This window comes from Bemisia tabaci, chromosome 1 (genome assembly GCF_918797505.1).
Source record: "Bemisia tabaci chromosome 1, PGI_BMITA_v3".
Classification (NCBI taxonomy): domain Eukaryota; kingdom Metazoa; phylum Arthropoda; class Insecta; order Hemiptera; family Aleyrodidae; genus Bemisia; species Bemisia tabaci.
In genome coordinates this window covers 44,762,720-44,776,764 of record NC_092793.1, presented here as the reverse complement: position 1 = coordinate 44,776,764, position 14,045 = coordinate 44,762,720, and the positions used below count along the sequence as shown (strand labels likewise).

Below are 14,045 nucleotides of genomic sequence, written 5' to 3'. Positions count from 1 at the left end.
AAGATCCCGAAGAGGATACCGACGCCGTGAACAAACAATGGACAGACTCGAGGTGGACGGAAGCTATGAATTTAGCACAGCTTTGTATGGAGAAAATGGAAGAATACAAAAGTATCACGCAACGACTCGAGACGAAATTATCACGACTGGAAAATAGGATCAGTCAATTAGAGGTTGTGAATCGAGCGAAAGGAAAATAGTGTTGCGATGGGTCACACCGACGGTTTTGGCCGATCGAAATTAAGCCGCGGTCCAAAAGGTGACGGATTCTCACTGGATTCCGACGGAAATTATATCGTATCGAACAAACGGATTCGTCAAGTGCAAGATCCCGAAAGCGATGAGGATGCGGTGAACAAACAATGGTCCAAACGGAAGTGGAAGGAAGCCATGAAATTAGGTCAACACTGTCTGGAGCGTATCCACCAACTTCACCAATCTTACAATCGTCTGGTTAAAATAGTAGCATCGAAACAGCATTTGAATCGAGAGAGCGGACGACGACGACGTCGACGGTAATTATCATGTCGGCAGAAAAACGTGGGATCGTCGAGGAGCTACATAAACCTGCACGACGGAACTATCCTCGTCGTACAGTACGGATTCTCGGATTGTTCGATTTATGGCAAGCCGATCTCGTCGAGATGCAACCGTACGCCTCGGTCAACAAAGGATACAGATATCTCCTCACCGTCATCGACGCGTGCTCGAAAAAGGCTTGGGCCGAACCTCTCAAATCAAAAACGGCCACGGATGTCACTTATGCCATGCAACGCGTTCTCAAAACAGCCGGAAAGTCACCGAAACTTTTTAATTCATTAATTTATATCGATGAAGTTTCATACGATTATATGTGGCCAATGTGAATAAATATCGGGGGAAAATGTACGTAAACTGAGGGGGGGGGGGGTAGTGATCGGAACTGCTTGATTTATAAATGCGGATGAAGAATTAAAAATAAAATGTTACGTGATCATGCGGAAAATAAGAAGTCGAGGATCGAACCCGGGACATCACTATCATGGAACCAGTACGTGTGCAGTAGGGCTCCGGGCTGCGCTGAAACCTTCAGGCCGATAAAGCGGTACAAGAGGCTGCTTCAGTGTTGCCAAGCGCCGCACGACCAAATCACACGCCGAAAACGCAACTTTTGGGAATTTTTTACGCCCTTCCTATTGCGCATTCGGGAAAACGGCTCAACTTAACCTCTAGAATTGGTCCATAGAGTCTGTAAAAAAAAAATTCAGCCCAATCGGAGGCAGCAGGTCCGTAAGTTCCCCTTGTGAGTGTAAACAATGCGACATCGTAGCTACCTGGTGGGGAGAGGGGGTTTCCTGGCCGAAGTGCTCGAGCAAGGTAAGGCGACGGCGACGCGGAGTGCCCATTTACCTCCGCCGCACAGAAAATAGTCCGGGTTCAATCGCGAATATCTCAGCTTCTACTCCTAAAAGTGAGCTAATTTTTTGGCTTTCCCTTAATTATGAACTTTATAACAATCTATTAAAGTTTCATCGATTTTCACCGAGAGCCGCTGAGCCCATGCTCTGTGCGGGGTTCTTTTCAAGATTGTCAGCGTCAATCCGACCGTTCCGATCACGTGCGATCTGAAAGACGCGCACGATACAATCATCAAAGGAAAATTCTACCGCGAAGAACTCCAACCCACCAACTATAAGGATACGTTCCTGGTGGAGAAAATTCTGCGTCGCAAGAAAAACCAGGTCTTTGTCAAATGGTTGGGTCTGGACGCGAGTCGCAACAGTTGGATCGACAGTAAGGATTTCGTATAAATAGTATGCATTCTCTTCACAGTATCGCAAAGAAGAAATCATGATCGATAAAATAATTCTCATCACTTTCATCATCGTAACCGTCGTTGGAGTGAATTCGACAACGGTGGCGGAAAACTCATCCGAAGCAAACATCACAATGTGCCCGGTCTATCCGGAAATCAAATGCGCACCCTCTACCTTGACGGACGTTCTTCTATTCATCTTGAGTTTACTGGCGCTTATTTGCTCCGCTCCGTATCCTGTACTACAAGTACCTATTATCCGACTGTAAGTTTCGTTTCATCAGGATGGCCCGTAAAAATAACAATCGGAAAGTCGATGACATAAGTGTTAATTTAAAGTTCGGAGAAGGAGAAGGGATCGATGTTTGTGGTTGACAACCCTCACGTTTTTTAAACGCGCACGTTTTCTGAACGCGTACGTTTTCTAAACGCGGACGTTTTCTAAACGCGCACGTTTCTCGAACGCGTGCGTTTCTCGAATGCGTGCGTTTTCTAAACGCGAACTGTTTTAAACTGTAACAGTAAATATCCACCAAAAGAAAAAATAATAAAAATTTTTGATTCATCAAACTGAATGGCAATTTCCGAATCAGACCCTAATCTCCAGTCTCCGATACCAGACCCATACTGTAAGATACGGTCTATCGATGCGAAAATTTTACAAGTCCGAAATCTCGAAAACAAAAACTCGTATCAAAATTCGATCCGTACAGTTTTCCGATCTTCGACAGTGTTAAAGAATCGCACCGGTCCGCGGCGGATCGGTGGAGGGTAATTTTCCGAAAATTTTTCAATATCCCGAATCAGACCCTACTGTTCAGTCTCCGATACCAGGCCCATACTGTAAGATAAGGTCTTTCGAAGCCGAAAATTTTTACAAGTCCGAAAATCCGAATTTTTTGCACAATCTGACAAAATTGTATCGAAAAATTAACTATTTTCTTGCATCATCTAGCAACACTGTACAATTCGATGTTGCCAAATTTTACCCATTAATAAATCATTTATTTAACTGCACCGTCCGGCAACGCTGTTGCATAACCGCCATCTTGAAGAATACACCATTGCGTAACTCGCATATTGAAGGGGCTACATTACACCATTGCATAACCCGCATATTGAAGGGGCAACATACAATCCTCTCTTTTTTACAGCGTTGCCATATTGTACAATACCTGCCATACAACACTGTACTTTAATTTATATTTTTCTGCACCATCGTGCAACGCTGTTGGGTAATTTACTGCGGTGAAGTCGCCATTTTCATACTACTCATTGTTAGATGAATGAATAGGGCAAGTTTCAATGGTATCCGACACGAGCATGAAATGGCCCGTTTTGCACGTACCCCTTTGCAAAATTTAGTGTTGTCAGTTGATGAGCAAATGCAAGGATAAGCATGCAGGTATTAGACAAGTCCTATCATATTTGGCAACATTAAGTGGGCGGCGTGATTTACGACTTTTTTAGTTGTAAAACCGGAGTCAGGCTTGCCTCAGGACGCACAATAACAAATTTATTACACCCCAGTACCCTCCTTATTCTCGCTCTGTCTCGTTCCCACCTGCGCACAGGTCCTCCCTTTGTGCTTGCTTGGTCCTCTCCCGCTCATGTGGCGAAATCTTGGTAGACAAAATGGGGGTCTGCGGGTACTTCATCCCAGTGGAGAAAGGAAAACACAGGACATACATCAGGAAATTTTTGAACAATCGATACCCCAAGAACGCAAATTTTTATTGTTTTCAAGGTAAAATATTACCTTTTCATGCTAAGCCAATCACTTTTTGCTATTGAAGTCGAAAATTACCTGAGTTCTATTACAATCATTTCCAAGTTCTTATGGAAATCAAAGGAGGAGTGTCAGGTTGGGCCTTTTCCGGCCCCACCTGGATTTTGCTGAATGTTTCATATTTTCAAAGTACTAATCCGAGGTAGACGTTATGCCAAATATTTCACCGAACGGAGCCCATGCAAAGGTGCAACAACGCCTCAAACCCAGAATCTTGGCATCAAAAAATAGTTATTTTCGTCGACTTCTTCGACTGTTATCACTCTTTTAGCAGATGATTCCTATGTATTTGTATGATTAATCCAATTTTTGGCATTTTTGGCGCTTCAGGACGATTTTTCTCGAAAATTTGGCAACGTAGGGAAAAGTTTCAAATCACATTTTTATGTATTTTTTTACGTTCTTTCCGAAAATGTACACGGTTTTTTGATTAAATTAAGTTTCACACACGTAAACTTGAAAAAAACCCGTAAAAATTGGTGAAAATTGGCAACAATGGACCGTTAGGCCTTCTAAAATTCACAGGAAGCCATTTTTATGGCCAGACATGAAAAGTACGTAGAAAAATACCAATAGTACACACCCATAGAGGGTGACTGAAGTCGAAAAACATTCAAAAGAGCTACCTTCAAGTAAGAAAATGCTGCTAAAATCGACATCCCGGTCAATTTTCACATCGTGGGAATCCAGGTACAACTATAATTTTTTGATATATTGTATATGTAGGTAAGAGCTGTTACTTACGTCAATATAAAAGTCGTACCCCACTTTCTTGAACCTTAAGCGTGGCAATTTATCAAATTTTGGCCATTTTTGGCTCTTTGGGACGATTTTTATCGAAAATTTGGCAACGCAGAAAAAAGTTGTACTGAGCATTTTTTATTCATTTTTTTGCGTTCTCTTAAAAGCGTACACGGTTCTTAGTTTAAATTGATTTCTGCGTGTGTAAAATTGAAGAAAACCCCTAAAAATGGGCCATAAGGCCCCTTAAAATTTATTGGAGGCCTCTAGAAAGGCCAGAAACGGAAAGTACGCAAAAAAATACATAGGAATCATCCGCTAGAAGAGTGTTAACAGTCGAAAAAGTCGACGAAAATAACTATTTTTCGATGCCGAGATTCTGGGTTTGAGGCATTGTTGCACCTTTGCATGGGCTCCGTTCGGTGAAATATTTGGCATAAAGTCTACCTAGGACTAGTACTTGGAAAATATGAAACATTCAGGAAAATCCAGGTGGGGCGGGAAAAGGCCCAAAACGACACTCCTCCTTTTTTGAAAAGACGCATTTTGAATAATTCAAGTAGGCATTTCTTGGCGATAATGGCAAAAACCAAGGTCATTTTTTGCTTCATCAGCAAATAGTAAGTGGTGTCCGTCCCATCAGTCATCTGGGTTGATGGAACGCAGCGTAATGTCACCTAACATAGAATAAGGGAAATCTCTCTGTTTCAGTCCTTATCCCACTGTATTATTCTAAGGTTTTAATTTCTCTCCTTTGCAGGAACGAGATAGCCGTTGAACATTTGGCAACATTCAGCACCAACTGTGAGTCCGTTACATCTCTTCAGTATGCAATGAAAAATATTTGTGTGTGCATCGGATCTAGTAAAGAAACAGAATAAACTACTTGATTTGTAAGTTTCGTGTAGCAGACTGCCTCTGCAAAATAAATAGTTCCTTCTCTCTCACAGTCCGTTGCCTATAACTCAAAAATGGCAAAAACTCTGCACTTTTTGATCTAAGTATGCCGCTTTTAGGGCTCATTGGCGATGTCCACATGAGTGATTTCAGAGGGGGAAAAACTCTAAGACCCGCGACTGGAGCAAGATGGCGGCCTTTAAAGTCCATCATTTTCGTTTTTTTCAAAGCGCTGTCCCTTGATCGCTGTTGAGCCAATTTTGATCAACTTTCTTTCAACGAAAGGTATTTTCCAGGAGCGTACGTTTGTTCCTTACCAATTTTTTCTGTAAGACTCAAAGGTTTTTTTTTAAATTGGGAAAAGCTGAAAAATTTCAAGTTTTCGGAAATGATGAGGTCGAATAAGATTTTGACTGCTTTAAAATGGATATTTTTCCTCATCTGACGGAGACGTAGAATTGTCTGACCTTTAATTTGATACTGTAAGCATTTTTGTGAGATAATAAATTAACTCGTGAGAGCAACTTAAGTGTTGCACAACTCGTTTCAGCGCCCAAGATGGCCAACTGAACCGTTCTATGCATTATATTTCGGTCGCTGTGCAATCGATTTTGATCAAATTTTTTTTTCTACGCAAATACACACGAGGAGAATCAGCTCCTCAAATAGTTTTGGCGTCAACTACACAATTTTTCCAAATTTTTAAGAGAAAAATTTTTTCAAATGTTCGAAAATTTTGTAGATCGATAATGTTTTACAGGCAAATAATTATGAGTGTTCCGTTACTAAAAGTAAATGTAGACTTGTTTTAGGTATAATTTAATACCATAACAAAATTTGTATGGTGAGAAACTAACCCACAAGAGCAATCTAAGTGAAATGCGACGGTGCGTGTCACACAGCGCGTGATCCGTGTGGGGTCGTTGATGCCTTCCACTTCCCTGTCATTTGGTTACCACTAGATCCATTTCGATCAGTTCCTCCTATGAAGCTTGAAGAAACTGAAATCAAAGCTCTGCCTCATTGAACGGATTTGAAACACTTTACCTAAGCTGTTTAATTTGATACCATCATCACTCCTGCATGACCAAAATTAGACCTGTGACGAAATTTCATTTTATTCTTAAAGCTGACCGCATTACTATAGAACATCACAGTGGAACAAAAATAAATTACACAAATTTCCATGAGACGAGATAAAGTGATTCTCATGTATTTTGAAGCCTGGAGTTTGAAAATTACCTCGATTTTTTTCAATCACCTCCTAATTTTCCCGGGAAATCGAGCAAAGCTAAAAAAATGTATAAAAATAAATTGCATGCATTATATAAATATGTCTAATTTGCTCGTTTTCCTGGTAAAAAGTGGCTTTCCCGAAAACTGAGAGGTGTTAGGTGGGTGTTTTCAACGAAGGTTCTAATTTCAGGTCCAACTTCCCCCCAAAATTGTATTATATATTTTGGGGTGAACCAAACTTAACCTTGACCCATATAAGATGTAAAATTAGGAACTATAGCATGGAAAGCTTAATAGTTATGTTAAAACCTGAAATTTGACCGTAAAATGTATCATTGCAAGAAATTTGCTCTAATTTTACCTGTGTTTCCGAATCTTTGTCTCAGAGGTGGTGTATACTACTTTTTATTTTAAATTGACGGAACTGTTCATAAGAGCGTCCTCGAGCACTAATTACAGCATACATAATTGAAAAAATTTAACCCTAATAAATCTTGCAGAAATGCTAAATACACAGGAAACCGTGTATTGCACCCCTACTAAAATTAATTTTCTTTTCCGAATACCTAGGTATTTCCAGTCCAGTTTCATTGAAATCGATTGATTCCTCACCAAGACGGCATTTTTAGCCGTGTCTGTCATCTTAGATTTTCGAATTTTGGCAATTTGACTGAAAATTCAAGTTTCCCATCAGGAAGTACATGTAGATGCCAAGTTTCACTTAAATCGATTGATCAGGTGCCAATATAGTATTTTAAGCCCTGTCCGCTATCTTGGCTTTTCGCATTTGGGACTGATAATTCGAGTTCCCCATCAAAAAGTACTCGTAGATGCCAAGTTTCACTTGAATCGATTGATTAGGTGCCAATATTGTATTTTAAGCCCCGTCCGCTATCTTGGCTTTTCCCATTTGGACATTTGACTGAAAATTCGAGTTTCCCATCAAAAAGTACTTGTAGATACCAAGTTTCACTTAAATTAATTGATTAGGTGCCGATATAGCATTTTAGGCCACATCCGCCATCTTGGATTTTCGAATTTTGGAAAATTCAAGTTCTCCATTAAAAAATACCATCAGACTCAAGATTTCACTTATATCTGTTGAATAGAGCACCTACAGGGCTTAGACAAGCAAGTCTCAATTTTACCAGTAAATGAGTTGTCAATTGTTGCCGAATGGAAACATAGGACCAAAAGGAACAGGAAAGAGTAGAAAGAAGTTGTTTTAGAAGCTTACCTTTAAAAGTAAAACCAATGTTGGTGTTTTTTTTCACGGAATTCGTAGTAGCACATCCTAGAGTATTGGAATAAGATAAGTTTTTCCAAAACTCACACTTTGAAAGTATTTTACGAGCTGATATTAGTGTGTGCGCGCGCATGAGGGTGAGGGTGTGTGGGTGTGTGTGAGTGTGGGTGTGTGTGTTTGTGTGTGTGTGTGTTAGGGTGTGTGTGTGTATGCTTGACGCCCTATTAGTTTCATTGTATCACATTTTGTTTAGCATCCTGAATGGCGTGTATTATGCACAAAAATTTGCGATTTTCACTATTTTTGCCATCTTCAATGTGTGAACTAGTCAATTGAAACAGAAAAGGTCGTATTTGGAAAAATTTCAACGTTATGGTAATTATTTAGAGCTTGTTACATCGTTGTCATGTCTCTCCTGACTGTTATGGACTGTTGCTGGCCATAATGATTCTAGCAAAAAATTATCGATGAAGTAACAAAAATTAAACCTATTTTTTCCTCCAATCTAAAGGTATTACCTTCCATTTCCAATGAAGTTTTCCCAAGTAATCACTCTAGTTGTGCTGCAATATCTGTTTAAAGTCCAGAATCAGGTATGGGAGACACGCAAATTTGAGATAAATTAGGGTAATTTGCACATTGAATATTCTGTCAGAGTCTACAAGAACATCGTTTGGCTGGTGTCAACGTTTGCCGTAGAGACTAAAGCTGGAACAAAGCGCATCAAACAACAACTTCGCATTGTTGAGATGAAAGTCCTAAGAAAGATTGCGAGTTTTACACTTTGCGATTGGCAAACCAGTGAGTCCATCAGGAATGCTCTTGGGGTGCAAGACGTAGCTGAGTGGACCAGTGTGAGGAGAAGGATGTGGTTGGAGCAAGTTGACCGAATGGTTGAAGAGGGACTAGCGAAAATATCTATGATAGGACAACCCTTAGGGAAAAGATTACCTGGACGACCGCCCAAAAGATGGGCTTAAAGCTGGCTCTTTTCTCCTGAGGACGATTGAAGATTTTATGCTGTTTTTATTGATTTGAAGAGTCCTTTATTTGTAGTGATTTCTAGATTTTTAATATTTATATAGTTTGTGCTCGATACTGGATGACCTGACAAATAGGACTATGCCCTAGTCGTCCAGGGAAGAAGAAGGAGAAGAAGATGATGAAGAAGAAGAATATTCTGCTTAATTTTTATTTCAGTCGTAATAATGTAGAAAATAGTGTGTGTTAGTCGGCACTAGTATAGTGAATGAGAGAAATATGTGATTTAACCATTGTTGTCATATCATAGCAATGACAACAACTGGGGACACTCAATTAGGAAAGCATTCAGGTAGGTATCCTGAGGGCACCACCAATGAGTCTTGAAAGCGGCATATTCCAAGCAAAAAGTGCAGTGTTTTTTTGTGTAGAGAATGGACTATTAAATGGATTGACTTAAGTATTACTGTTCAAGGTCCGAGGGATCACCTGTGTTCCCAAAATTCCATTACGAAGAACACATGAATTTACTGTCCCTGAAGTACCAAAAATGTCACTTTAATTGTTTACAAAAAGTTTTCATTATCAATAAAGAATTAAACTTGTTCAACTCATAAGTATTTCCAATTTCATGGAGAAAAAAGAGCCATCATTGAAGGAGGGAGAAGTTTCTCCACTTCTTGCAGTCCTACTCTGGGCTCCAAATCTTCCCTATATTTGCATGACTGGCCAACTTATCATCAGCAGTCATTCAAATTAGACTTTGGGGATTACTTCTACAGGGCGTGAAAAAAGTATGGGTACTTTTTAATTTATTAAAACCAGTTAAGAATATCGACTCGCAGTTTGAAAAGAACTTCCCCAAGTGAATTCAGGGTCAACTTTTTATGGGGGCAGTAAGCCCCTGTCTTTCAGGGTCGGCAGTGGGAGCAACTTACAAATTTGAAATGGGAGCCCTCTTTGTAAAATCCTTCGTTGGAAAAAGCATAAAGACTATTTTTGGCGAAAACTGTAGATTGCTCTTCACTACTATTTTAGAGTAGTGGCTGGTTAAAGTTTAAAATGCAGAAAATTGCTATCTTGGTTCTTTACCAATGAATCAGGATGTTTACTACCAGCAGGACACACCTTAAATTATAACTATCACTGTAGGTGGGACTATTGTTTTCCTGAATTATGGGTTTATATCATCAATCATTTCCAAAAGGCAAAGGTCTGTGCAAAAATTATCGTTCAGACAGATGTGTGATCAAAATGTTTGTGTTGTAAGATGATAATGCCAGGAGTAAGGTGGAACCCTCTGCTGTCTCTGTTTAGTCCATCTGCTGTCGAAAAAAGGTCAGATCTTTCTCTGTTTTAGTTCGTTTGAGAAGAATAATGCAAATTGTGAGGAATGAAAGAAGTACTATTACGAGTCCAAGTAGAGTATACATAACACTGCGATATGGTTGATCTGAAAAATTAATGAAGAACTTTCGTCAAAATTTTTCATGCGAATTTGAAGCTTTAAAATTATACTAACGGAATGGATATCACTCCCATCTCCAAGAAAAGATTTCTTAAACAAAAACCGTGATCAAGTCAGAGTTGACAGGAATTTCCCCCGATTTTTTTGAACAATATTAACCCACGAAAAACGAGCTCAAAGTTGTCTATTTTGAGCTCCCATTTAAACGCGCGTGGGCGGGTCACTGAAAAAGGCCGCCGTGAGCGCCTGACGGAGAATGGCCACACTCGGCGACTTACCTATGCTGCGTCCTATATAGTCCGCACCCGATCCGGCGCGATGTCCAATAGTCCTAGTGTGGGCATACTCTCTGGGCAGAGGTAAGTCGCCGAGTGTGGTCATTCTCCGTCAGGCGCTCACGGCGGCCATTTTCAGTGACCCGCCGACGCGCGTTTAGATGGGAGCTCAAAATACGCAACTTGAGGCTCACTATTTAAGAGTTGATATTGTTGAAAAAAATCGAGGAAAATTACATTGAATTCTCTGCACTCTCTATTTTTTTTTTTTTAAATGCAGGAATTAAACATTGATAAACATGCTCATTATACCTCTAGATTTCGCTTGCTTTCAGCTTTAATTTAAGACAAAGTGTTTTTAATCCGAACCATTGGGGTGCTCTGGCTGGAGGTTAATTTTACCGCCGCCACCGCCGTCGTCGGTGCGTCACCTGCCACATCCAAGCACGCTATAACTGTGGTAGCAAAGAACAATTTTTGTAAGTTTTGGCGTAGGAATATGATTATTGGCAAAAAGCCAACAAATTTCTTGAGATTAATTCTCTACCTGATCACGAAGTCAAGCACTTCACAAGCCGCGTCACGAGTTTGGGGGAGTCCGCATCGGAAAACTCTCTTGACTTCCATGCTTCCTTCGCGAATGGCCCAACTCCCTTCACACCGTCAGCAGCCATCATATTTTCCCTGATAACTGTTTTTAGCGTGCGATGAATGTCACATGACCTAACACCCTTTAAAGCAAAAAATCTAATTATCGACCGTACTTCACAGTCCGCTGGCTTTGAAGCAGTCGTAACTTTACAACGCACTCTACTCACGTCTAAATAGCATTATGCACATGCACACATCTTTCAAAGGAAAATTTAGCCCATTTATCACCACAAACATTACAGACAGCATGGTGAACAGGTAGGTAAACTAGGATGGCCCAATTATACACGGCAAAATTTATTTTGCGATTTTTTTTTTGGTCTTACCCGCTGGAACAGGTCCATTTGATCAAAAAACACTTTCTGCTGAGTTACAGCCAAATCGGATTATATTAACCCGTGCCGACAAAGCCATCTTCTTTTTACGGGATTTTACGTTGAAAAACACTTTTTTGAGAAAAATCCATTTCCCAGAAAATGTGTAATTTCTAGAAAAAATTTGAGGTCATATTTGGCTTTAGCAGAAAAAATTGAGCGGGGTAACTTGTATTGGACACCTCCAAAAAATTTTTACCCCTCGTTATAGCGGTGAAACAACTGTAATATCTAGATAACGCTAACAAAGGGTAAAATGAGGGTGATGAATCTCAAATAATTACATAGGTCTGCATCTGAAAACAAAACTCAACATATCGATGGTGAAAGTGCATAAGTGCTTATCTCGATTTTTGACAGTTTTGAGTTAGCTGCATAAACGTGTTGTTGAAGATGTCGTCTATCTGCCAGCAGGAGATTATAATTGAAAAAATCCGGAAGTCACCTAAAACCGTAGAACTTTTTTCGCGTATTTCGGGCTTAAGTGCAAAAATGCGTATCTCGTTCTGGCTCTTTCATTTGATCCGGCGCGCCTTACGCACAACGCGTGCCCCTCAGCGTTTTCCGCCAACAGCGTACATCAGCTGTTCTGTGTTTTCATTTATTTTTAGGAATTCGCTAGTTTTGAAATGTTGATAAATGCTTATCACTCGAGGGCCCTCCAGTATCATTTCTGCGATGGTTCCTATTACTAGCGTTGCGCGGCGCTCATGTCCATCATTTTCTGGGCCAATGCAATCATGAACTGACAGTTCATCACAACGGTCAGTTGTAATAGAGTCAATCGAGTCATGCAATGCTTCATCTACCGTGTTGGATCAACTTAAGCTAATAAACAAGTTTTAAGTATGAATAAACTCAATTTTTGATCTTAATGATCAAGAGCAGGTTCAAAATGCTAATTGCAGAAATGGGTATCTCGTATCAAATGTCATTTCCCAATCATGCAATGTTTGATCCGGCCGTATGAGATCAAACTAAAGCTTCTGCCAAGAAATTGTAAGCGTGTAACCCTTTTTTCGGTCTTCAAATGATCAAAATCCGCCAACAACAGGTTTAAAACACTAATTGCAAAAATGCGTAAGTAGGTATTTCGCGATAAAGTATCAATAAGTCAGTTAAGCTCGGGAGGGATTTGTCTGCTAATAGTCGAATCTTACTGTTTTCGGTACGAGAAGAACGATGCGCATGTTAAAATTTCACGAAAAATGATATAACGCTTCTTTTTGAAGGGTCCTCGAAAACGTGTTTGAACCGACCGCCGTGAATCTTCGAATCTATACGCGTCATAGACGGGAAGATGGCGGCGCCGAAGCCGACCTGCTCACTACCGCCACGCTGCCTATGTTGACATCACGATTTCTCGTTTGAGGTTAAGTAAGTTCTGTGTGAATGTTTCATATCCTACATACATCTGTATCGCATTCTGATTGAAAAGCTTAGAGAATTAAGAACAATGGATATGAATCTCTAACAAAGTAACCGACATAACCTCCAATTGACCAACAAGAACATACTGCCAACGCGTCGCCGCCGTGTATTCTTCCACTACGCATTCCGCCGCCATAATGATCGTGACGTGTACATGCGAAACCTACCAGCGCGCAGTTCAAACGCCGTTTTAGGCCACCCTAATTTTTGGCACTTTCGAATAAACTTTTCTCCCGTTTACAGTCATCAAAAAAATTTAGGAAAAAAACTCTAAGCTTCGGTCACTTACTACTTTCGAATGACACAATATAAAAAATGACTTAACTGACTCATTCTTAGTGTCGAAAATGCGAATCTCGGCATTCTTGCCGTATTTTTTAACTTTTTTTATATTTACAGTACGAGAAATTATTCAAAATGTTAATCGCGTCTAAAGAAGCATGTTATTCTTGCTATCCTCAAGAATTATTACCCTTCTACTGACATTAAGGAGGAATGTATAAAGTTTTTTACTCTCCTGGAAAATCGTGTTTTCCGAAATACGCACTTCTGCACTTTCACCATCGATACGGTACGTGTTTTACATATATGTACTTATTTACGCTGAGTCCGAAAATGCTACCCATTTTTCTCTATTCCATCAGGATTTTCCGAAAAATCGATTTTCCTTTAAAACAGAAGGTTTTCTAGGGAAGACTCAACTTTCAGGAAATAAATCTCAATATGTGACGGATGTTTTTGATCTGCACTTTCACATTGAATCCGAAAATGCTATCCATTTTTCTCTATTCCGTCAGGATAAAAAAAATTCAGGAGGAAATCGATTTTCTTATAAAACAGAAAGTTTTCTGGGGAAGACTCAATTTTCCAGAAAATAACCTTAAGTTGTGACGGATGTTTTCTCTGTGTTTTTCAAGTCCGAAAGTCCGCTGAGTCCGAAAATGATGACAAAGTTGCTCTATCACACTGGGATTTTCCGGAAAATTGATTTTATCGTAAAAACAGGGTTTTCCAGGGAAATCTCAAGTTTTAGGAAATGAACCATCGACTTCAATAGACGTTTTTGATGTGTTTATTAACGTTGAATTCGAAAATGATAACCGTTTCCCTCTATTTCATTAGGAGTTTTTATAGCATTAAAATTTTCCTGTAAAAAAGAGG

At 39.9% G+C, this 14,045-nt stretch overlaps 2 protein-coding genes across 4 annotated transcripts in view; one reads left to right on the top strand and one right to left on the bottom strand.

The window, feature by feature from the left end:
• The window catches only part of LOC109038010 (TAF5-like RNA polymerase II p300/CBP-associated factor-associated factor 65 kDa subunit 5L), a 66,296-nt gene extending 57,001 nt beyond the window's left edge, over positions 1 to 9,295 (top strand). For both annotated transcript variants that reach the window (XM_072301398.1, XM_072301400.1), the window contains exon 12: positions 5,086 to 9,295. In XM_072301398.1, the coding sequence (XP_072157499.1) occupies positions 5,086 to 5,206 (121 nt within the window). In that variant the 3' untranslated portion in view covers positions 5,207 to 9,295. The remainder of the gene's footprint in view (positions 1 to 5,085) is intronic.
• Positions 9,296 to 9,846: 551 nt separating this feature from the next.
• The window catches only part of LOC109041494 (pyrethroid hydrolase Ces2a), a 187,183-nt gene continuing 182,984 nt past the window's right edge, over positions 9,847 to 14,045 (bottom strand). For both annotated transcript variants that reach the window (XM_072301389.1, XM_072301393.1), the window contains one exon: positions 9,847 to 10,138. In XM_072301389.1, the coding sequence (XP_072157490.1) occupies positions 9,999 to 10,138 (140 nt within the window). In that variant the 3' untranslated portion in view covers positions 9,847 to 9,998. The remainder of the gene's footprint in view (positions 10,139 to 14,045) is intronic.